Source organism: Falco naumanni, chromosome 2 (assembly GCF_017639655.2).
Source record: "Falco naumanni isolate bFalNau1 chromosome 2, bFalNau1.pat, whole genome shotgun sequence".
Classification (NCBI taxonomy): Eukaryota; Metazoa; Chordata; class Aves; order Falconiformes; family Falconidae; genus Falco; species Falco naumanni.
Window position 1 is genome coordinate 94651100 of NC_054055.1, and position 24301 is coordinate 94675400.

The window sequence follows — 24301 nt, forward strand, 5'->3', positions numbered from 1 at the left end:
GTCTATTGGTAGGTGTGGAAAATTATTAAACAAGAGCACAGAGTGATGTTCAGAATACTTAGCTATCCACTCATTGGTGTAAATATCTGCAAACACAAGAATGTCCCCCAGATTTCTCACGAGAACTACCGTGACAGTGGCAGGGTCACCAAACTTTCAAAGTCAGGGCAATGTATTTATACAGTATAAACACCCATGCCACACGTGCAATGAAACACGTGGGACCAGACAAAGGGTAGGATGATGCAGAAACAGCTGCCCTGCTCACCACCATCCATTTTCCATTTCACTGATGAGCTCCAGACCGCAAAGACCTCAGTATTAAGACAAATACATCTTAATTCATCTAACTATGTAAGCAATAGTGAGAAAAAATAATAGGACCTTGTATGTCCTGCAGACAAAAGATACCAAGGGCTCTAAAAAATCCTGTGATGCACAAATTCTCTCTATCCCACCAGCCTGTAGCAACACCACACTTGATTAGACTTGCTATAATTTCTCTTGCCTGCCATGCTCAGCACAGAAAAAAAGTCCTCAGATGAAAATTCTGCAGATGGGGCAAATGAGGAGACTCAGTCCCTTGTTAGCTATTGTGCTTTGCAAAACCTGCAAATGTGGTAAAACCCTTTGTTTTTTGCATAAATAGCTGTTGTTGTACAGATCATTCCTGTCAATTTGACAACTGAAGCAAACCATATTAGAAAAATTAGCGTTCCATGGAAGTGAAAGAGAAAGATGGCATAAGTTAACAGAACACTGATAAACTCATTTCTCAGAAAGTTTGTGCTAGAGAGTATCAGGACTGCTACACAGAGGCACCTGTAAAACTTCACAATCTGAAGAAGAAATGCACAAATTGGTTTCCTAGAATGGCACACAAGATATCAGATTTGTGCAACTCTGATAATCTCTAATGAACAGGGTTTGTGATCTCCGTTCTTAATTAGTTATCCTTTTGACAGATGAAGATTACAGAGCACTCAAAGGTAAGTCTCTACCACCAGCAGTCTTGGGAAGGTTTAACAGAAGAATGAATTAGTCAGTCATAGGCAGAGCACTTCCACATGACTAGCAGAATGTTATCTCAGAAAACGTGGAGAACCACTTGAAGAGAGTGAGATGAGGCATGAAAACAAAGGTCTCATGTCTCTTAGGAGTCTTGTCATGATATCACAGAGAAATGAAAACCTTGGCACCTTGGTAAAATAACTTGCATTTATGCAAGTGGATTATAAATGTATGTGTACAAATGCACACACAGTATCTCTATGAGGAATTACACATAGAAATCAGAAATTAAATGATTAATGAAAATGATTAAATTATGGCTACGCTATCTCTCAGAAGAAGTTACATGCTTGATGCAGAAATTCACAGGTAGGATTCTGGACTTCTGTCACTTCACGTGTTTTAACAACTGCAGCAGCTTTCTCTGGCCTTTCCAATCTGTTCCTCCAGGAGCTAAAAACACTCTGGCACACTCAGTATGCCAGATACATTCAACCATCTACTGGAAAACTGAGATTTCCAATAGTAAGTCCTTCTTGACATTGAACCTGATGTAGTAAAGAACTGTTGTGTGGGAAGAGCCAGGGCTGTGCCAGCTCTGAGATGTCATGACGAGAGTCCAGTCACAAAGAGTGAAGGTGGGTACATTTCTAGTGACCTGTGGTTGGGCTTGGCGCAGAGTTTTCAGATGCTTTCAACCTGAAATGGGTCCTTGTGAGGACTCCAGGAAGACTCAGCAACAAGCATTCACAATATGTGGAGTTTCAATTAGGCTGCAAAAGAAATACCCAAATACAAATATCCATATTTACAGTAAATAGTATCTTGCTTTAGCAGTGGATCAAGTGAAATAATGTCTGATAATTAAATCAAACTAAATGTGTCAGAAACAGGTCTGACTGATCGGTTTGTCATAAGCAATGGCTGTCAACCTGTACAGAAATGACTGAATAATGTTGTTTTTCTTTTGGAAAACAAGATAGAGAAACAAATGGCTTCAACAACACTTTTTAAAAAGTACTGTGAAAACTGGATATTACTGAAACCCATGAAGTTTTCCAGGCCTTGAGACAGCATGATGTTTCAACAGTCTACTTAATACAATCTGGTTTTTCACAATGTCATTTGGACAACATCATTACAGAATGCTTCACAATTAATTACATTCAAATAGCAGCTTCTATCCCCTGTGGAGAACGGGATTAATTGGGTCAGATGTAAATATGCATTTCATGGATCCTACTGAACACTTGCCCATCTCGCCAATTTACCATGTAATTTGATACAACTGGTGTACTATGCTCTGGAGATGTGCAGGGCAAGCACGGTTGCCAGTCAGGGTAGAAATACACGGATACAGCACTTCTGGTATTCTCAGCCTGCATTATGCTTGGCTCTAACTGCCCGACCCTTCAATTCTCTTGCAGAAATACTAATTTGTATTTACTCACACTGAAATACTCTAGTGTTGAAAATGAGGTTTGCGACAGAACTCAGAACTGAAGCATCATGACTTACCTCTGGCTACGTGGGATCAGAAACTGTTCTGCTCCCAGGTGTATTCACACACACACACCATTGGAAAGAGGGCCTGACAATCACTGCAGTAATAACCACAGAGACTGGGCCTTATTGGGTCCTGACTCTAGGCAGGGAAACAGTAAAGATCACCTACCTATAGGGAAAGAACAAAAAAGCCAGCTTTGGGGCAAAGTTGTTTCCTTGACCCCTTGTGCAGCCTAAACCTAAATCTTGGTACTGCAGTGTTTTTTCACTTCCTTTCTGGAGTCTTGGGTAGGGGCACTTTAGAGTAAACATACTCCTGCTGAAGTCCCCTTTCTTCATTTTTTTTATCATAAAACACGTATTTGACAATTTTTTCACTGGTTTGGCGTTTTTTTTCCATGAAATGAGGTGAGCCAGAACACATCCAGTGAAAGAAACACCACTTTCTAAAATAATCTAGAAAACCAAAGCTTGTGCCTGTCATAGATGGTTCTTGAAGAGCTACTTCTTGTCACTTTAAAACATCAAAAACAAGAACACTATTTCCTGGCTCTTTCTAGCTTCCTCTGCCCTATTTTCAGTTTGCACTGTCCCCTAGGTATACTAAAAAATGATACATTTGCACCCAGCTGGAGAGTACCTTTCATGAGCTGGAAAACTGCAGAGTTCATTTCTGGAGTGTTACCTGCTGTTCATGAGTAACTACCAGGGCAAACTCACTTGACTGAAGTGCAAACTTCAGTCCCCAAGGCTTGTGAGTTCGGAGGTGATCCTTTCAGATACAAGAGAGGATTTGGAGTTTCTAAAGAAAAGTAACACTACCAGGCAAACAAACAAAATAACACTTTATGAAGTACTCTTCCTGCCTTTTCCAGATGGTCCAGCATACAGTCACTGCATCATCTGAAATATTGTAATATTACTATTCTGTAGCCCCTTGAAATGCTTATATCCCGTTCTTATTTAATATTAAGGAGTAATTTGCTAAAGTATTTGCAAGCTGGTCAACGTGAATCACTACACTGTATCATGTCCTGCTTGGTGTTTTGGTGCCATGCCTGGTCCCTACGGTTTGATTATCTGTCCCCTGACCCCACAGAGCACTCTGTGTTGCACCACTGAGCATTTCCGCAGATATATTCACCATTCTGCAGCCTTACCAACTCCCATCAGTTCTCCACTTCTCTGGTTTTCACCACCTCTAGACTAGGCATTTTTTTTCTGTCCTCAATTTTTGTATTTTTTTAGTTTTGTTTTAAGTTGTTGTTGTTGTTGGATGGTTTTTATTCAGAAAATGTAATTTTTTCTCCTGGTTTTGTTCTCCTGGCTTTGCCTCTATTCTGCTACCTGGATTCCATTACTTCAGCTTGTGCACTTGTATTCTATCAGCTTTAATTAAAGCTTTGATATTTAGAGGTATTTCTCAGGAACTGGTATTACATGTTCCATAAATTAGTCTGATTTTGATTACAGAATGTTTAATACACCCCATTTTTTATATGCTTTTCAGAGTTATCTCCTTTGAAATATAACTATCCTTTTTCTCTTCTGTTTCTTGATTTGAGGTGAAAAATCCACCCCTGTAGTCCATCATCCTATTATGTCTGAGGCTGTAGAACACCTGAAACACAGATGCTTGTTTCGAGGTTTTTTACCCTCCCTCTTCCAATAAGGGAGGGAAAAGCTTTCATTTCACTTTTCATGACACTTGTAAACAGGTCCTTATAAAAAACAGTTTCTCTCTTCCACTCCTTTTATCTGTGTTTGCTTCTCACTGGAAAATCTGCATTTCCTGTAAGCTTACTCTGACCACCTGGACAGTCTGCTCTTACGAGATTTTTTTGATCCATTGCTTGCGTACCATGGCCATGGCTGAGCTGCTTCTTTTCCTACATGTTATTCTTTCTTTGGGGACGCCTGTCTCTTTAGACTTGTGGCTAGAGCTAGACTAAGGATTTATATCAAGATGTTTTTCTAGTTTGAGATGATGCTTTTTTAAAATGTTTAAACTCACTGTAGTGAGTCCATTTGATAAACAGTAAAGATACTTTGACTGATGTTAATTAGCGCCATTCCTACCCTACTCATGCTCACAATAAAAAGACAGACAAGGACATTCAGATGAAATCACAAGGTGACATGGCAACATGTTGAAATGTATTGTGCCTGTTTCTCTGTGATTGTATGCAGGGCTATAACTTCCAGCTAAATGATTGTTTTGGTGTATTTATCATCTACTGGATTTTTCCCTGTGTGGTTACTTAAAGTACTAATGCAATCACCCTGGAAAAAGAAAAGTAACACAATATCTTGTCTCTGAACTGGAGAGACATGGATATGTCAGATGGGCCACTCAGTGGATAAGAAATTGTCTGGATGGTTGTATCCAAAGAGTTGCAGTCAACGACTCAATATCAAAGTGGAGACCAGTGATGAGGGGTGATCCTCAGGGGCTGGTGTTGAGACTGGTGGTTTCTAACATCTTTGTTGGTGACACGGACACTGCGATTGAGTGCACCCTCAGCAACTTTGCCGATGGCACCAAGATGTGTGGTGCAGTCAACACGCTGGAGGGACAGAGTGCCATCCAGAGAAACCTTGACAGGCTTGGGTGGTGGGCCTCTGCAAACCTCATGAAGTCCAACAGGGCACAAGGTCCTGCACATGGGCCAGGGCAATCACAAGCCCAAATACCAGCTGGGCAGAGAATGGATTGAGAGCAGCCCTGAGGAAAAGGACTTGGGGTTGTTGGTTGACAAGTAGCTCAACATGACTTGGCAATGTGCACTTGCAGCCCAGGTCAGCTGTATCCTGGGCTGCATTGAAAGAAAAGTAACTAGCAGGTCAAGGGAGGTGATTCTCCCCCTCTACTCCCCTCTTGTGAGACACCACCTGGAGTGCTGCATTCAGCTCTGGGGACCCCAGCATTATAAGAATGTGGACATGTGAGAGCAAGTCCAGATGAGAGCCTCAAAGATGATCAGAGAGCTGGAGCAGATGCTCTTATGAAAACAGACTGAGAGAGTTGGGGTTGTTCAGCCTGGAGAAGAGAAGGCCCTGGGGACACCTTATAATGGCCTTGCAGTACATAAAGGGGACCTACAGGAAAGTTGGGGAGGGACTTTTTGCAAGGACATGTAGTGACAGGACAAGAGATAAAGGCTTTAGACTGAAAGAGGGTAGATTTAAATTAGATATAAGGAAGAAATTCTCCACTATGATGGTGGTGAGACACTGCAACAGGTTGCCCAGAGAGGCTGTGGGTGTCCCCTCCCTGGAAGTGTTCAAGGCCAGGCTGGATGGGGCTTTGAGCAATTTGGTCTAGTGGAAGGTACCCCTGCCCATGGCAGGGGAGTTGGAACTAGATGGTGTTTAAGATCCTTTCCAACACAAACCATTCTATGATTCTATGATCTTAAGGGTGTTTATCTACAGTGGAAGCTACGTGCTCTTTAATTTGTTAAGCAAGCAAGATGCAAGACAGAGAGAAAGCCATTCAGAATCAGATCCCTATTTTTCACAATGAAACTCATTTGCTCAAGCTCACTCAGTTGAGTACCAAAAATAGGTCAGCAAAAAGGGCTTTCCTTGAGCACTTCCATTATTCACATGATGCGGCACCTTACATAACACAAATCGTTCACATCATCCTGCTGACTGTGGTGCACATGGATGGTAGCAGGAAAAAATTTCCACCAGGGCCAGTAGTACCAAGTGTTTTAAAGGCAAAGTCAGGCTGAAGGCACCGATTATTTTTTTTTTTTTTGATGGGCAAGTCTAGAAAACCTTAGAATTTTTTTGGGGGGTCTGATGAAGGGATTTCAATATGATTAAAAGGGCAGAGATGACCTTTGAAAATCGGTATTACTCAATGCATACCTCTTCTCTTTTTTAAACATAGAAATACTGGCTTATCTTGACAGTCGCAGTGACTTTGTTTCAGCACTTGGGGTACCCACCTCACCACCAGCAGCTCCATCCAGTGACCAGCAGTTCTTTGATGCACTCGACCAGGGACTGCCATCTTTTCTCAGTAGAGTTATCCTTTGCTGCTAGCAGTTAGCCTCAGTCCTGGCTGTTTCATTTGGAAACACCATTTGTGCCTCTCTGCTAATCTGCATGCATGTGAACCCCCTTGGCTGCAACATTGTTATTTGTATTGCTCTGCGCTCCCTGCACATGGGATTAAAGTCTGTCACAGCCTCCAGCTGCACAGTTTTTCATTCACACTGAAGTATTGCTTTTAACACTAATGGTCCCAAACTTAACCCCTATTCTTGGTCACAGTGGGAACCTCCACACATATAATTTAGGAAGTCACCTTTGAGATGGTGGGATGAATACTAGTATACTGTGACTCATTTTGACTACTGATCATATCACATAATAATTGCTGTTTTCAAAAAGACATGATTGAACCCATGTAAACAGAGCTCTGCTTCCCTGGAAACCCATCATTTTGAAAAATAAGCAAATCCTTTTTTATTATTATAGATAATATTTTAAGAAGAAGGTATTTTCTTTCAGGTGATCTGGCATTACACACATTTAGATTTTAATATAATGAAAAGCTACTACATCCTTAGTAACATCAGACTCATGGCTTCTGCAGCCTGTAGTCTCCCTATGCAAAAGGTAGTATCATGATATATAGTAACAGGCAACCGTTTCTCTCAGCAGTGAAGTCTTGCCACTGATGGGTGTATTTCACTGTGAGCAGGAAGACTACGTGAATCTTTAGGACAGGCATTGAACGCTTCCTCCAACAGATACTGCACGAGGAGGGCAGATAGGTTGAAGCACTGATTATCTGAGGATACAGGGAGTTATTCTGTGTGGCAGATGGCAACAGGTCCTGGTAGTACAATCTTTTCTAATGCAATGACAGGTCAATGGTTCAGCTGTGAATACAATTTCTGGACCATCAACAATACAACCCAGACTTTCCTAGAGAAACAATAACCAGTCTGATCTTTGGCTTAAGAGATCTGATAGTCTTTTAATGTGTCTTGCGCTTTCATGAAATGCTCTGAGGGTTGCAGCACTATGAAGAACAAGACCCAGAAGAAGCAATAATGAAAGCAGTGACAGAGACATATAGGTTTACAAAACTGAGAAATTTGTTTTTCTTGTTTTGTAGATCTAGCTGCTAAATCCAGGAATCCTGGTCAGGTGTGATTTAACACCTATTTTTTTCTCTCCCCAGATTAGCACTGAATGATGCAGTATAAATATTCAATCACCCTTCTTTTACACTGTCTCCTCTTGACTATGACTTTTAGATTTGCATTCACCATACACCCTTGGTTCAGTGAGCTATCCTTCAGCAAGTCAGGCTCCCTGTTTGAGAGGTTTCCACCACAGGCTATGTTGCAATGTTTTCCTCTGCACATAAACATCCTTCTCTTGAGCCCAAAAGTACCGAGCTGCAGCTATGGTAGCATTGCTCCAAAAACCTCTGTCTTAGTATGTCTCCTCTGTTCACCTCTCAAGTGCACATCAATTCTGTGGAGGGAGTTCTCCAGGGGAGATCAGCGTCAGTGCAGCTCCAGCTCTTAGGGCTCTGTAGCAGAAGTACTGCAGCGGTATGGCCCCTTTGTGTACTGCCCTGGCTGTATATATAATGCACAATATTCAAAAGTAGAAGAGAGGTTTCTGCAAGATTTTCTTAGGGAAAGGATAACCAGGCTTTACACAAAGCTTAGCTGGACTACTAGCATTTTGTGACTGATAAGACACGCAACACTGAGTACTTATTTGGACTGGTTTTGTAGTCGTATGGCATCAGCTTTCCAGTGGCAGTATAGTAATATCAGTCATATCTTCTAGAGAGACCCTGATTTTTTTCTTTTTATGTTCAGTTTTGTATAGGTGCAAATATTATTACTTCTATAATAGAAAGCATCCAGAAATGAAGGCTCTCTCCTACTGCTTGACATTGCAGCTCTGAAAATGAACAATCTATTGCATTGCAAACCCTCTATCCTAATTTTTGCTGCGTAACGTGAATTGTGGGTTTTGCTTTGATTTTGAAAGCTACTAATTCCCTTTACAGTGTACAAAATCCACTGAAATCATCTGCATCTTATAATCACATAACTTTACAGAGCTTGATCAAAGTCAGAGGCCCATTACAGCTCAAAAGCTGCTCAGGCGATGTTTTTGTTCTGGGAAATCAGGTCCTGAACGATTTAAATCCTAGCCCCATTTTATTTAAATGAATACATTTTATATCTCAGCCACCAGTACCAAGCAGTGAACTGCACACTAAGCTCGTTTCTCTCTCCATCACTGATTTTATTACCTCCACAACTCAGCTATAATCTGGATCTATCAGCTGCTATCATATTGCTTCTGATCTGCTACACATTACACTGTGTAAAAGATTTCAGCCCCATGGCTCTTCTCCAAGCAAATAAAAAGAAACCAGTGAAATACTTTTTTTTCATTCATAGCTATTCATACCCCACTAAGCGGGTCTCAGGACATCACTAGGAGGAACACTGCAGGTTGACAGTTCAGGAATAAATACCATACCAATAAAAATGCATTTCCTTATATATACCAAATTTTGTTGGAATATGCTTATCTGAAAGATGACACAATGTGGGATTTACTGCGATAAGGCATGTCTTATGCTCCTGTCCCCCTCATTTATGCTATATTTACATAGGACCAGGCTACCAAATATACATGCTCTTTCCTTGGAGGGTTTGGAATGGGAGTGGCACAAGTCAGCCTTGGGAAAAAGCAAGCATAAGGATGGGCCACAAGTATGTACAATATAAAACTGCTGTTCATGCTGGGGACAGTACTATGTATTTTGTGGGAACATTTAGCAAAGAAAATACAAGAGAGTGCTGGTGATGCCATCAAAATAATCAGTTTTGCTGATTTATGACATCACTGCACATACTAAAACTCTCTCTTGCGTTCTCTTTCTCACTACAGTTTTACCCTCAAACTTGAATTGCCGATCTGATTCACTGTCCCGTAAGCTGATGACTCTTTGCTCCGCAAGCCATTCATGCGCCGCACGGACTTGACGTTTTCATTCCCAACAGTTATAGTCTGTGCCTGTCCCCAGAGTGTCAGCACAGACAGCAGCAGCAAGAATGAGAATAGCACAGCAGTAACATGACGACACACATACACAACACGCAAAGAGAAGAACGGCTCAGTTAGAGAAGACCATCATGCAAAACAATGTGAATCACTTTCAGGGCAAATAAACTGAGAAAATTGTGAGAGAGAAAATCAAGTAAAGAGATGCAGAAAACACCTCCTAAAGAGATGGCTTAGTAACATTATTCTCTGTTTTGAAATTCATGCAACCAGATTCACGTGAAAAGTAAAAGCAAGCCTGTGCAAACAGACAGGTGTGTCTTAACTCCAGCAGAATATTTCCTTGTATTTAATTGGGGCATTACACATTTTGCAAAAACTACATGCATTGACTAGTTTAGGATAAACACAGGTCTTCTGGTGATTTTGTTTTAAATAACTTTCTTTTAATAGTCACCAGAATAATAATTCCCACAGCAGATGAATAACCACTTCCATGGACAAAACCTCACAATTTTTGAGTGATGCCACTGGATACTGTTACTTACCAATGGTGGCTTCTTGCCTACTTGTTCATCTTTAAAGAAGATGTTGTATCCCAAACTGAAATTACAGACCCTATATAGCAGCTTCTGCTGCTGCCATGTTGGGTTTGGAAATAAAGGCTTCTAGCAGGGCATCTGGCATGTAGATGGGCAAGCATTTCTGCTCCCTCCTGTAATTTAATCTTAACTGGAATCTCAATTCACCTGACAACAATATTAAAGCAGAGAACAGCACTGGGTTGCTTCCCAGAGCATCCATCAAATATTATGTTAACTACAGAACATTTATTAGACAGATCTGTCAAAACACAAATGCCCTGTGCCATTGTTGTCATCCCCCTTGTAAAGGAAACCATTATTGGTGGCTTGAAGCACCCATGCAGCTCAAGGAAATATTTACTTCACCTAGAAAATGCATATGTACAGCCTAAACCTAAATGTTTCTACTGATACTGAAAACCAGTGACACAGACATAGGAAAGATGAAGCCTTTACACTTGTGGAAATGATCATAACTGGATTACAATTTAATGTCTATTCTTGTCTTTCCATTTAACAAAGAAAAAAATCAGTAAAGATGGACAGACTTCCTAAAAATATTTCTAGACTAACATCTAGGTTAAAAACAAGCCTCTCTTCTACATTATAGTCACTGGTAAAAAGTGATGTGATAACGATACTCACAAATAGGCCCTCTGTTAAAAATGTGAAGTTTGTACCAGTAACTAACTGTGAAATAGTAGCATCTAGAGAGGACGTTCTCCTGATCTTTCTCTTTTGTAAAGTGGCCATGTTTTCTGGTTTCAGATGGGAAAGACACCAGTTGCTGGTTATTTAAAAGTGAGCACAGAATTGTGGATCACTCTGCAATAGGATACCCTAAGGAATGTCACATTTTATCATGACTAGATAGGGTAGCACTAGAAAAGATGAGTGTCAGCCATGTGCTGATGTCAGCAGATCTGGATGATGCCAAGGAAATATTACAGGTCCCCTGTCTATGTCATTGCTTGCAATGGTTCCTTATCCACTGGTGGGTGTCACATAGTAGCACAATGTTTGTAAAGGTACAGCTGCCCCAGCAATTGTAAGAAGAGAATGAAATCCTTGGAATCAGCGTCAAATATATTTTAATTTATCAATAACTTCATAAATAGCAAATAAACCCAGTGGCCAGTCATCAGCTTTTTATCAAGGAGTAAATCATTCAAAAGGAAACTTTAGAATGAGACTTCCCTGCATGGACAAGAACAACTGAGGTGAGAAATCAACTGCACGTCAGCATGCTGTCAGGGCAGACTCAGTCACCCCAAGTAAAGAGCAGCTGTACCTTGTTTTGTCTTCTCTGCCTTCTTCGAAGCCTCAGAAACTCCTTGTGCTGCCTTGAAACAAAGTTGACTGCTGCATATTCCAGTAATGCAGCAAAGACAAAGAGAAGGCACACCGCCATCCAGATGTCGATAGCTTTCACATAGGAGACCTAGAAAGAAATAGGACACAGTATGTTATATTTCAACCTTCTTCATAAGCTGAAGATTTTGATGTGAAGAAATAAACGTATTTCTGCACAGCATGAGTTCCAGTTGTTCAGTGAGGTGGGGTTTTCTTTGTTTTGTGTTTCGGTGCATGTTCACAAAGAATACAAAAAATATGACCTGCTGACTTTAGGAAAAGAATCAGGATTAGTCTAACAAAATACAAGTGCTCTTATAGTCACAATCACAGATTACCAGGAAGAATTCAAATACAAGGCATGATACAACACCTATTGAAAAAAACTCTAGAAAGTTTATGGTTATATAGTTATCGCCTTTTTTATCTTTTACAAACCAATTATGATATTGATTAATTAGCTATGTTTGATACCCATAACCTCAAAGTAAAGTCAGGGTACTGTATCCTATGGGTTCATATAACTTTGCTAATTAAATATTCAATCCTAGTTGCTTGACTTTTACCCTGCAATTTTATAAGAAAAATAAATCTTCATAGATGTTGTCTACTACAAATACACAAATACCAGATGCCTCTGTTCTAATAAAAGCCTATTCGCATTCGAATTGACTTGTCAGATATATTACAGCACTGCAATGTCACAAGATTTTTATCATATTACCCACACTGAGCCAGACAGTAGCCAATTAATGAGCGACACACTATGCATATCAAAAGTACATTGTCCTCCATACTGTATTTGGTTGCTGCCTTCTTTTGTAGTCTTGCAGTTTTTAAGCAGAGATCTTCTGATTAGGCAACAGCAGGTTGTCTCTTTTGTTTATCAGATATTTCATACAGGGTGAAATTAAAAACATCTGACTTTTAATGTCTACAGCATACATGTGAGGTAGTTGTCTAAACTACTTTGATATAAATAAATCAAGGAATGAAGATAACCCCTGAAGAATAAGCATTTCTAGGATGCATCTGAGCTGTTTTAGATGTCTTCTCTAGGATGAGATGAATAACATCCAAATAGTACTTCTTCATTTCTTTAAAGAGGAGCTTAAAACCACTGTCTAAACATAGACACACACGGCTTTACTCAGTTGTCTAAATAAAAGCATCACATACTGCCACATTAGGTACCTAGCCTCCAATTGCTAATTCAGCAAAGCACAAATGTCCAGTACCATACAAACCAGTCCTCTGGAGATGTCTCAGATACCCAAGGTCACCCACTTCAAATGGCAGCACCATACAACTGAATCAAGATAAGCAAAATGAATTGTACCTAAACCCTGAAAAATTATAATCAAAGGCATTTAACATCTAAATGTTAATACAACTGCAGGCTGAATATTTCAATGCAGTCAAAACATGCAGTGGTCTGAAAAGAAAGAAGAAAAGGATGTGTTGAGCATCTAACACTCTAATGTTTACGAGACCAAATCTCCTTGGAAAACTCCACCTCTAGCCTTTGCACACACTATTGAAAATGACCTTGCCCTTATGATAGAGGCCACCATTTCATGGTGAAGGGAAGCACACATATTTCAGTAGGTTTTTCTCCCATTTGCCATGTGCTTGAATAGCATGCTTTTTTGAAGTCTGTAGAACATTTTTTGTTACCATCAAACAGAATATACTGCACTATGTGCTGCAGTAAGCAATACAAGCAGAAGAACTGGCATTTAAAGCGTGGTGGAAAGGATACAGAGCTCCATTCCTGCAGATCCTGAACACTGACCCAGACATTTTAGAGGAGAAAAGTACTGTTATTCAGCCTGCATCACGGGAACATACATTTCAGTAGCTGAGGCAAAAGTGCAGCTCCGCAGTGCAATGCCCAAGTACAACATGCATAGGCTGAGATGGAAGAGGGCGATTTAGCACGCCATGGTGACACTGTGAATCTGTGCCTTTCAGTTAGATACACAGCAGGTATGCATTTCTCTCTTCCACACATAAACAAATTTTACAAGTTACATCTTTACTGAGCAGCTGTGAAACCCAGCGAAAACTCTACCACGTCCCAGACGATCTGTGCCACAGGCTGAGGCACAGTAGGAATCAAGTCAGTGTAATTTGTGTAAAATGCGGCTGGGTTTAGATTGTTTGTTACCTTGCTTGAAGGGGCAGCTTGTTTTCCTTTACAAATGCCCTTAGGAGACATATTAGACATGCATAAACAGCTGGACTGTGCTGCCGGAGACAGCACAATGCAGGGAGCTGAAGCCACAAGAATCAACATTTCTGACTGTGCAAATCCTGTCCTAGTGGGCTTAAAGCAAGGAGGGTAAAATAATAAAGGAAGCCCTGAGTTTGCCTTCCTGCCACTTACACAGTGCTGCCATAACTGACATCCACACAATTGCTGAGCCAGCTAGATTATTTTAACTCCAGCCTGCTGGGCTGGAGTCAGAGGATCACTATAAGCTTGACAGGTATGTATCTTGTTTTATTGTTTAGCTATTGCCATATCATGGCACAGCTTTAAATGAGAAAACAGAAAGCTATTGCTTCCAACAACACATTAAAAATAAATAAATGGAAAAGTCCTGCATTGAGTGAAAGTTGACCACTTTGCTTTCAAATCACTTTATGCAATTTTGTCTATGTATCCCCGGTGTGTACAGAACTATGCTGCTAAAAACCTAAAAACCCATGCAATTTTCTGAAGCCAGACTTTTTTCTTGCCACCTTTATCTATGCATGGAGGATGACATAGATCTATTACACCAAGTCTAGGAGGGCCTCACCTGGTACACGTTTCCAAAGTCCTAAAGTGAGTGCCCAGATTTTAGACTGGCACTTTGTTATCTAAAGTATGCACAGTGCAAAGTTTCAGTGGATTTTAGGGTCTCTGTCTGCTTTGGCTGACTAACCTGTGTCTTCCTTTGACTAGGAAATGGTCATATCTACTAGATCGCAGACCGATCTGAAGTGGACCTCTCCCAACCACCCCTGCTGAAGCTGTCCCATCTTCTATGAAAACACTTAAAAATACATTGGCTTGGGGACTGAGGACAGTCTCCTCTTCCCAGAGTGAATCCTAAGCAGTGCAAAATGGAGTCATTCTCTGTTTGTCCCAAACTCATGCAGGAATTGGGAAGGCCCTATCAGAGAGTATTTCATGGTGCTTGAACAATTTCCTCAGTGAGATGAGCACAGAGAGGATGTAAATTTGATCTACCCATTCCAGGTGAGTGCTATAACCATTTGCCTACCAGATGCTGTAGCTTCTCTCTGCAGTGTCTCACATGTAAATGAAATGCCTTTTTCTAGGAGCTCCTCAGCTATTTAAGAACAATTTAATAATTAAAATATAAAATAATAATAACAACAACAATTGTAATGAAAACGGGGGAGAGACAGACACAGAGAGAGAGAGAATAATAAAATCAAAAGGGAAAACCCAAACAAGTGATGCACAATACAATTGCTCTCAACCTGCTGACTGATGCCCAGCCAGTCCCCGAGCGGCTTTGGGCAGGCCCCAGCCAACTCCCCCCAGTTTATATACTGAGCATGACATTCTGTGGTATGGAATACCCCTCTGGCTAGTTCAGGTCAGCTGTCCCAGCTGTGTCCCCTCCCAATTTCTTGTGCCCTTCCAGCCCTCTCGCTGGTAATGGAAATGGAAAATTCCTTGACTTAGCATAAACATTAGTTAGTAACAACTAAAACCATCAATGTGTTAACAACATTATTCTCATCCTAAATCCAAAAGACAGCATTGTACCAGCTACTGAGAAGAAAATTAACTCTATCCCAGCCAAAACCAGGACACCTCCACAGAAAACTCTCCACTTGGCAGCCTCTAGTGTGCATCTCATTCCCAGGTTTTTATTTCTTCTTTGCACTGTAACAAGGAACGTTTCACATCTTATTTTCAGTTAAAAATATTGCTGAATGACAGGCTTGTAGGAGCTGGAGTCTGCAAAACTGAGTACTTCATGATATCATAGGCACATCCATTCCTTTGTGAGGTTCTTCCACCAACCTCAAAAACAGTGTTGCCAGCAATTTTTTCCCCAGATCATAGTATAGCATGAAAACTCGTATGTTTGCTCAACTAAAAAGGCTTACATCACCTGCTTTGGTAAGGACTCATCACACAGTACTGTATCTCCAGCTTCCTTAGCTACCATGTCCATGCTCCATACACGCTACTGGGTACATGCAGGACAGTATATACCCCAATTTTTTTTTGATGTTTCATCTCAGTCATAGAATCATAGAATGGTTTGGGTTGGAAGCGACCTTACAGATCATCTAGTTCCATGGACGGGGACACTTTCCACTAAACCAGGTTGCTCAAAGCCCCGTCCAGCCTGGCCTTGAACACATCCAGGGAGAAGGCATTCACAACTTCTCTGGGCAACCCGTTCCAGTGCTTCACCACTCTCATAGTGAATAATTTCTTCCCAATATCTAAAATAAATCTACTTTCTTTCAGTTTAAAATCGTTACTCCTTCTGTCCCCATCTTTCTTATAAACCCCCTTTAAGTACTGAAAATACTCACTTAACTTAAAACATGTTATGTTCATTTGTTTGGTTTTTTTTTTTTTTTAATTAATGTTAAGAAATAAGCACTTCTAGGACAAAATGCATGTAAGTGGAAGGTAGATATCTATATTATTGTCAAACAAAATGCACCCTAAAAATGCCAGTCCCTCATTTTTGACCAAGACTGGAGTTTTGCATGCCTATTTCAGGTATATGTGTCTGCTTGATATATGCCATCTTTGGTTAGACGAAGTCTGTGAATCATCTCAGTTCCATAGTATCTTGATGTAATCCTAAGCAGAACAGAGCAAAATAACAAAAGTTCCCCCACATGAGCCTATGTAATAGAGATTGTTACCTCAGCATTTGCCACTTTTCCCATAATTTTGCTTGCAGGACAAAATGCAAGTTCTGCAATAACACTATATATTTGGAGTAGACATTATCAAGCTACCAAGTATAAAATGAAAAATTAGTGGTGATTGTTTTTTTCAAGGGTAGACCTTGCAAACTTTCCTTTGAAAATCCTGTAGCCCCAACAGCACACTGGCTCCATTTACTCTGCAGTACTTTTAGAAGTGGATATTTGGAGACTCTGCCTCGTTCAGCGTTAACATGTTCAGAAAGCACAATAAAATTTTCTTGTCCTTTTCTTCCTTTAAATAGCTGTTCCATTTTTTATTGCATGTTGCAAAGCTTCCTCTCTAATGTTGGCTGGGGGGGGGGAGGGGATTTAATGGCTTCCACCAATAAAACCATAAATTATCTCAATTATTCAGATGCTCTGTATATGTTTTAGTGCCAGCTAATGAGGGAACATTTTCACAGTGAGAGCTGTCTGCACCAAGAGCCAAGTATGATAAGGTTAAGCATAGTAAATGTGACAAAGCAACTCTTTTCTCTTAATAACTTTCCTCCTTTGTTATTTGGCCATGCCCGCTACATAAATGAAAGACCACTTTATGCTCTATACAGCACTGCTCTAGCATCAATGACCCCAGTGAAGTTCCTGGAAATTAAAGTCCAAAGAGGATTACACTGTTCATGAAGGTCCTGCGAAGATTAAACCTTTCGTTTTCCCAGCTCTTTACTTTAGCACTGTGACTCTCTCACAGCTTCTGGGTACCTTTCAGCGTATCACCATGTGTCACCACCAGAATGAAATATGCTTTTGTGGAGAGAAGCCGGGGGAAAACATGATCATGGGTCCTGCAGCTGAGCAGCTGTCATTTGTTGACATTTGTGAATCAACCCAAATGTGAGCTCTATTTCTGCTACAGTGCCAGCCTCCTGAGACTCCAGACAACTGCTTTAACTCTGATTCTGTCGAACAGGTGTAAAATAGAAATAAAGATACATCCATTCTCTCCTGGAGTTCTGCATTGTGAAAATAGCTTCAACATGCAGGGCAAGGTATTCAGCCTGTGTTAAAAAATTATATTAACTTAATTTAGTTGATAGGATCTCAGGAAAAAATATCTTTTACTTGTGATATGAAGCCCCAAAGCTCTCCTTTTGCACAATACCACATTCTAGGCAAGAATTTTTAAATAAGAAAGTTTTAAACTGCTGGGAAATGTTATGATTTGAAATTAATTTCTCCTATGCATTAAAAGAATCTCTTCAGGAAAAAAGTTTCAGAGAATTTTTCAGATGGGAAATATGGAAATAGAATAAAGTAATATTTTAAATCAAAACTGAAACAAAAGTTATATAAAACTACCTTCAAGTACAAGGTTGATGTTGCATTAAATTTCACTTTATCCTTTTAAATCAAAACACTTACATGAAATTCTGTTATCATAAAAGATACTGGATTTTTCTTTTCAAATCTTGAATTCATAAAGAAATTGATAGCTCTTTCCTGCATATCACCTTTACATAGCTGAAGCTGAAAACATCGGTCCTGGTTTCATCATAATTTCCAGGTAGATAAATTTCTGAATTAAGAACATGCTGTCAGAAGCTATCACAATGCAAGTATTTTCTTTTTCTTTCACTCTTACTCTGGATCTTTTTTTTCACCCAAGTGTTTCACACCCATGAAATATCATCATTCTAAACCCAATTCATATCAGAAAATGCAAATTACTTTCCCAGTCTTAAAACCTCCACCATTTTATACTACTCTGTCGTTGCAACACTTTCTAGTTAATTTTCCTTTACCCTGTGCAGTTCTAAAGGGTCACAGTGACCATGCAATACCTTGATGAATCAGGTCAACAAGACTTTTTAGCTTAATAGACAATATGGCATAAAACAAAGTGGTTCAGGTTCCACCAAGTTTAAAATTTATAGGTTTGATTGCCTCGTAAGTGTTCAGGAGAGAGCAAGTAAGCAACTGTCCATCACAGCTGGCTTGGAGACCTGTTCTTGAAGGGGGCTGCTTCTGCAGGGGGAAAGAATGGGAACAAAAGCTTTCATCTGCCAGGCTGTGGTAAATGTTTGCTTGCCTCTTCAAGATTTTAATATCCATAACCTTTCTATAATGTATTTTGCAATGGAAAAGCATAAGCTATCAGAGCTGCTATTCTGTTACTGGAAAATAAGCACCTAGTATGGGGCAGATTTTTGACAGGAGACAACAGTTCATCAGTGAATGAGTCCTGTGGTAGTTGCAAGTGTCCTTCATTAGCTCACTTACTGCATTGCTAGGTGGCTTGGGAAGACAACCAGTCTGGCTGATGACCTTCCTTCCTTTTGAGGTGAAATAAGGTTAAAATCAAGTCCCGGATGCCCCACTGAGGAATTAAGTTACTACTGTCAGAGTAACATGTTTGTTCTGAGGTAATGACATAACTGAGTTGGTTTGTTTGTTGGATGAATGAAAAAAATGTCAGTATTTGGTGCATGTGAAACACACTTTTCCCAGTTATTTTCTTAAAACAACTCTAACTGTTTTAATTGACTAAAACTATTTAGTTCAGCTCTTTTTTTTTCTTTTATTTTTTCTTCCTTGCCCTGAAACATCTACTTCATCTTCCATTTTTAAATGAATTGTAGGCAATTTTCAAAACAAAACAAGAAACAAGCAAGAAATACTTAATTTTAAAATGCTGAAACAAACTCTCCCACCCTCTCTCCATTATTCAGATTCCATCTGAAAGCATCCACCTAACTCAGCAGGGACTCACAAGTTGCTCCAGTCACCCAAAACTGCCTTTTTCAGTCAATAAACTACCATCCAAAATATTGTGCTATTTTTCTATCGCTGGTTCTTCTGAGTCATGAGATGTTAAACTTCCCATCTACTGTTGATGTGGAACTAAATGCTGACTGCTTTCAAGCCAGGAAAAGTATAGAAACCATTTACGGGGCCTTTTTCTTTCAAAGACGAAGGAAAATTTTGAAGTGTTTGAAGATGATCAGGGAGTTAAGGTTACAAAGATGCTCAGAGAGTGGCCCCTGGGCAGCAGCCAGAAGCAATCACTGGTGAGCAACAAAAATTACTAATACAGCTAATAGCTAATTGTGCTAACCAGCCCCATATGCCAGAGATGCGGTACCTGTTTGTGAGTGATGAGTGCTACCCCTGTGCCAGTTCAACCCTGCTCCCACTTAACAGAGCAAGCAAGATGCTCCCCGCCTTCAGGATGGGCTTGACTCCCAAGAAACTGCAGGTGTCATCCAACACTTTGTGAACCTCTACAACACATCTAACACCTGATTCAGATGTCGCAGGACTGTGTTATAGTCCATCCTGCAGGACGTGATAAAGAGATCACAGAGCAGTAACTGTATACTAGAGACTGATATTTCTTTAAATTATTTAACTGTAGTCTATATGACACATTAAAAAAAAAAAAGTAAGCTTATGTTCCAGATAAAGGAAAACCATTCTAGAAGAAGCAATAAAATATTTCTTTTTGGCATGGGCTGTGTCTATTCATACTTTATGTTCCCTCTTCTCCGCCAAGCGTATTTCCACCTTTGAAAACAGTAATCCCGTAAATACAGATTCAGTTATCAGATTGGTGAAGCCAAGACTGCTTGTTTTTCCTTCCCAAGGGCATATGAAGTATTGGCATATTCATCATGTGTCATTTTATGCAATCATATGGTGTAGTTGCCTTGTATTTCCCACTCCTGACAATTCATTCTTTCTGTACAGGAAACTTAGACAGGATGTACCATTTCCACTTCACAAGCCCTTGACTTCCTTGAAAATACTGTCTGTTTTTCAGACATAAATAAAAATATATATATATGAAAAATCGCTTCAGGCAGTTTTTCTAACCAAGCAGGTTACAGCTGAGAAAACAAAGGCTTGTGCTTTGGACAGATAATGGTGCTGGTGCTCAGTTTGGGAGCAAACTGGGTAATTTTATTATGCATTGATAACGCAGGGATGGAGGGTTGACCTTTGCTACTGGAAATACAGTAACATTAGTTGAAATTGTAACCAGGGTTAAAAGCCCACTGTTGTAAGCAAGTGGTCAACTGTGTGTGGTACCAGTTTTCACTAAGGTGACAATAAAGTTTATGTCTCTTATATCTAGGCCAGGAGTTCAAGCCTAGCTCAGTTCTACTAAAGAAACAGTTAACAAGAAGGTACAGAAGGGAAATGCTGAATTATTTGGAAACGGAGTGTTCTGGTGGCCCTCCCCAAGAACTGTGTTGAGTTCATGCCTTGTAAACAAGGGCAGAGTGGAACAAGGATTGAGCAGATCCTCATCAGGGTGCATGAAGCTCGGGCACACAGACAGACCAAATAATAAAAGGGCTAGTTATTTCTGTCTGATTTTCTTTTTTTCAGCATTCTACAGAAACAGATTTTGGAGAAAATTAAAACTATGAAGGCGAGGGGTGGTGGTGGGAGGGAAATGCAAATTCCTCTGTTCATCATTTATTAGGACTTTGTCATCCACCAGGGCACTGCTGATTCTTCTCATTGCCCTAATTCTGAAAAACACTGTGAAAGAACAGGTCAGGGGACACCCCCACTCCTACCAGCTTAACCACATCTTCAACACTATATGGAAATAGGGAATTGTGGGTCTTGTCATTCTCCAGCCAGGTTGCCTCTCTCTTCTCTCCTGGTAAAAAGACCCTGGTTTAACTGGCCAACAAAAATGCGCTCTGCAGTAGTCTTGCAGACCAAGAGACAGCTAACCTCACCCCACCCTAGTGTCATAGTTAGAGGTGGAATGGTTTTGTCAGATCCCAGACAAGCCAATAAAATCCGCAGTCTGTGCTTGAGCTGTCTCAGAAAGAAACCTGCAATACCAAGCATCGGCTTCTTGCACTAATATTCTGCATACCTCTGCTCTTTTCTCAGTCCTACTTTGTATGTCTTGTCCTCTTCAGTCTTCAAGAAATTGGTCTTGAATGAGAGCTCACAACCATTTGATTAAGTCTTTTTCTTCCTTCCGTCAAAACCAAAGGGAAAAACGATTCCCCTGCCCCCACAAAAAGCTTAGGACTCGCTGTGCACAGACTCCCTGCAGTTTACTACAGCATCTCAGTGCCCCACCAATTAATCCTTTGGGTTTGGCTTGTGAATAAAGCAAGGCAGAAAAGCAAGCTTGTGTTGGCAGAAATAAAATAAATAGTACCAATATTTGTGACATTTCTTGTGATTGGACCAAAGAAAGTAATCAACAGATTGGTGGAGTCATGGTGATCAGTTTACAAATGTGACAAACAAGGATTGATGTCCCTGCTACAAGGAAGCAGCTTCTTATTGTTAAGTAATTGAAAGACATTTATCACACAGCAACACCCCCATATCTAGCTGAGCTCAGTGCAGATTGAGAATCATATGTGTCTGCATTAAGACACAGGCAAATACACATACAGGCAGCCTTTGTAGCTAGATGGCAATGTCAGTCTCTGGTCTCATTTACAACATTTACAATAGAAGTTTCTGGCTCTGCCTAGTGAAATCAACAGATAACATTTCTGTAATGACATTAAATGCCCACTTCACTACTTGGACTCTAAGTGGTAAATTCTTCAGTGGATGAGAGCTTGGATAAAAACAATCACCAAGGAAAAAAAACTGAGGAAGATTAAAGAGGAAACACAAAACCATGATTGCATGATTGCTAGCAAGAACCGCTGGCAGGATTTTGAAACAGTGTCATTAAATTCATAAACAGAGTAAAATGCTGATACTTACCAAAGGAGCATTTATATTTAAGATTAATTTGAAATAAGAAGCCAATGTGGTATGTACCTGAGTACAGCCAGAATGCCTACTTCCAAAATGCCAGTTTTTCTGCTGTGATTACAGTTTTCTGAAATGTTTGTTGGGTTTTGGGGGGGCAGAGGGGTTCAAACACAGCACTAACTCAGGTTCAGAAAACCCTTTCCATTTCCTCCGCAGATCCAAAAGTGCCTCAACCACCTGAGGTGAAAGTTAATCTTCATTCAGCTCAGCCACAGACATGCCAGATGCAGTTGTTACCTCTGCCACCTGGTTAGGAGAGAATTGCACCAAATTGCATTATTCCTTGACCTTCGAAGAGTTAACTGACTTAGTGCATGACTGTTATCAATTAACAAATCAGGATTCTATTTTTGTAGCAATAGGAACAAATCACTTCATGTAAAGCAGATAAGAATTACAGAACTGGCAGACGGCAGTGTAGCTACCATGATCAATACCAAGAACATTTGCACCTATATGTACATTTTTAGGTATTATTTTTTCCATTGGATAGCATGAAAATTGTGTTAAAGCTCAGGTGACTGCAGAACATTCTACAACACCCTCTCTGTGCTGTATTGCCTATTGTAGTCACAACCAAGCGAACCATTAAAAGTGATCCAATTCACTGACCTGAACAACAAAAACCTAAAATTAGAAAAAGGATGCCTAGGGCAATATGCCTTTTCTTCTTTCACTTGTGATCTCTGCTATTTGTGAATAGAGACTCGATATTCTAATTCTCCCCTAAGATTATACTCCTAAATTCTGGATTTGTTAGGACTTCTAGCAATGTAATTTGCTGGGAAAAGGCATTTGTTTATTTTATGACTGCCACTCTCTCTAGGTTAGAAATGGGTAAATTAATTCAATCCTTCAGTCAGAGAAAATTGCTTTACCAATACTAAATATAACATCAGACTAAAACAACTGAGAATGGGATGGTTCATTACATTAGTCAGTATCTCCATATGCTTCTGTCTTGACTATTACTTGATCAGTTACTTACTGTTCCTGAGCAACACATAACGATTCTTTGGGCTCTGTATTCTGAATCGCTACTTTCATCTGATTAAGCTGGGAGGGAAAAAATGCTTTTTTGTAAACAATTTAAGCAATATGTAGCCAACAACAGTGGTGCAACAAATAGATTTGTGTATGCAGTCCATCAAATTGTTCTCTTTCCATCTTGGGGGGGGGGGGGGGGGAGTTTTAAAATGAAAAATAAAAATGTCTCTAAAAATATCCCAATGCTGACATCAAAGAAAACTTAGACTCAGAAGGGATAACATGGTCCAATTCTAATTATAAGTGTGAGTGAGTCATATTTCACGTACTGTAAAGCACTTAAATGCAGAATTGAAAGAGAATGTACAATGGGAATAATAGAATATGGCAAAGGTGAAAATGTATGTAGAAAGAAATTGATGGTCTGAATATTAATAAGCAAAAAGAAAGATAATGGGATAAATAAGGCAGGTTAAAGGGAAGAAAATGGAGTTTAAATAAAAGGGAATGAACTGCAGCATTTAGCTAGATTAAAGCAAAGTTTTTTGTTTTTTGGCTTTTTTTTTTTATTTATTTAAACTGAATCAGTTTCCGTATTCTAAAGGGATCAGAGCTGCCACATTAATGTAAATGTACCTATCACACCCCCAAATCAGTTCAAGCCTTTAGGCTCAGAACCTCAGATCAACATTGCATTTGGTGAAACACAGGTTGCATGCCCAGGCTGTTTTGCAGAAGGACACCTTGTTCAAGATGGTGCAGGAAGCCAAGCGCTTAGTCCTTTCCCACGGACTCCTCCAACCAAGGACCCACCTGACCCACACTGTAGGTCCCACAAACCAGCTCCAGATCATCAACCTGCACCACCTCTTTGAAAGAAAAAGACTTGGACTGAGGGCTCACATTGTGCCAGCTTTTCGCAGACCTACAGCTGCTGTATGAAGCTACTGGCAAGTACCTCTTTCCCTGGTTTTTCTGTTCACATTCTTTGAAATTTAATTATCCTCTTTTCCTCTTTTGTAAATTCAGGTAGTACTTCCTAATCAAGATCTGCCTGTACTTTC

The 24301-nt window shown here is 40.0% G+C and overlaps 1 protein-coding gene across 8 annotated transcripts in view; it reads right to left on the reverse strand.

Annotated features, from left to right (window-relative positions):
* Positions 1 to 24301, reverse strand: part of GLRA2 (glycine receptor alpha 2) — a 131221-nt gene that overhangs the window by 18462 nt on the left and 88458 nt on the right. For 6 of the 8 annotated variants that reach the window (XM_040582701.1, XM_040582702.1, XM_040582700.1 and 3 more), the window contains exons 8-9: positions 11458 to 11607; positions 9475 to 9594 (exon numbers count right to left, since the gene is read on the reverse strand). In XM_040582701.1, coding sequence (XP_040438635.1) covers positions 9475 to 9594; positions 11458 to 11607 — 270 coding nt within the window. The remainder of the gene's footprint in view (positions 1 to 9474; positions 9595 to 11457; positions 11608 to 24301) is intronic. The other 2 variants (XM_040582698.1, XM_040582699.1) reach the window with 1 other exon arrangement.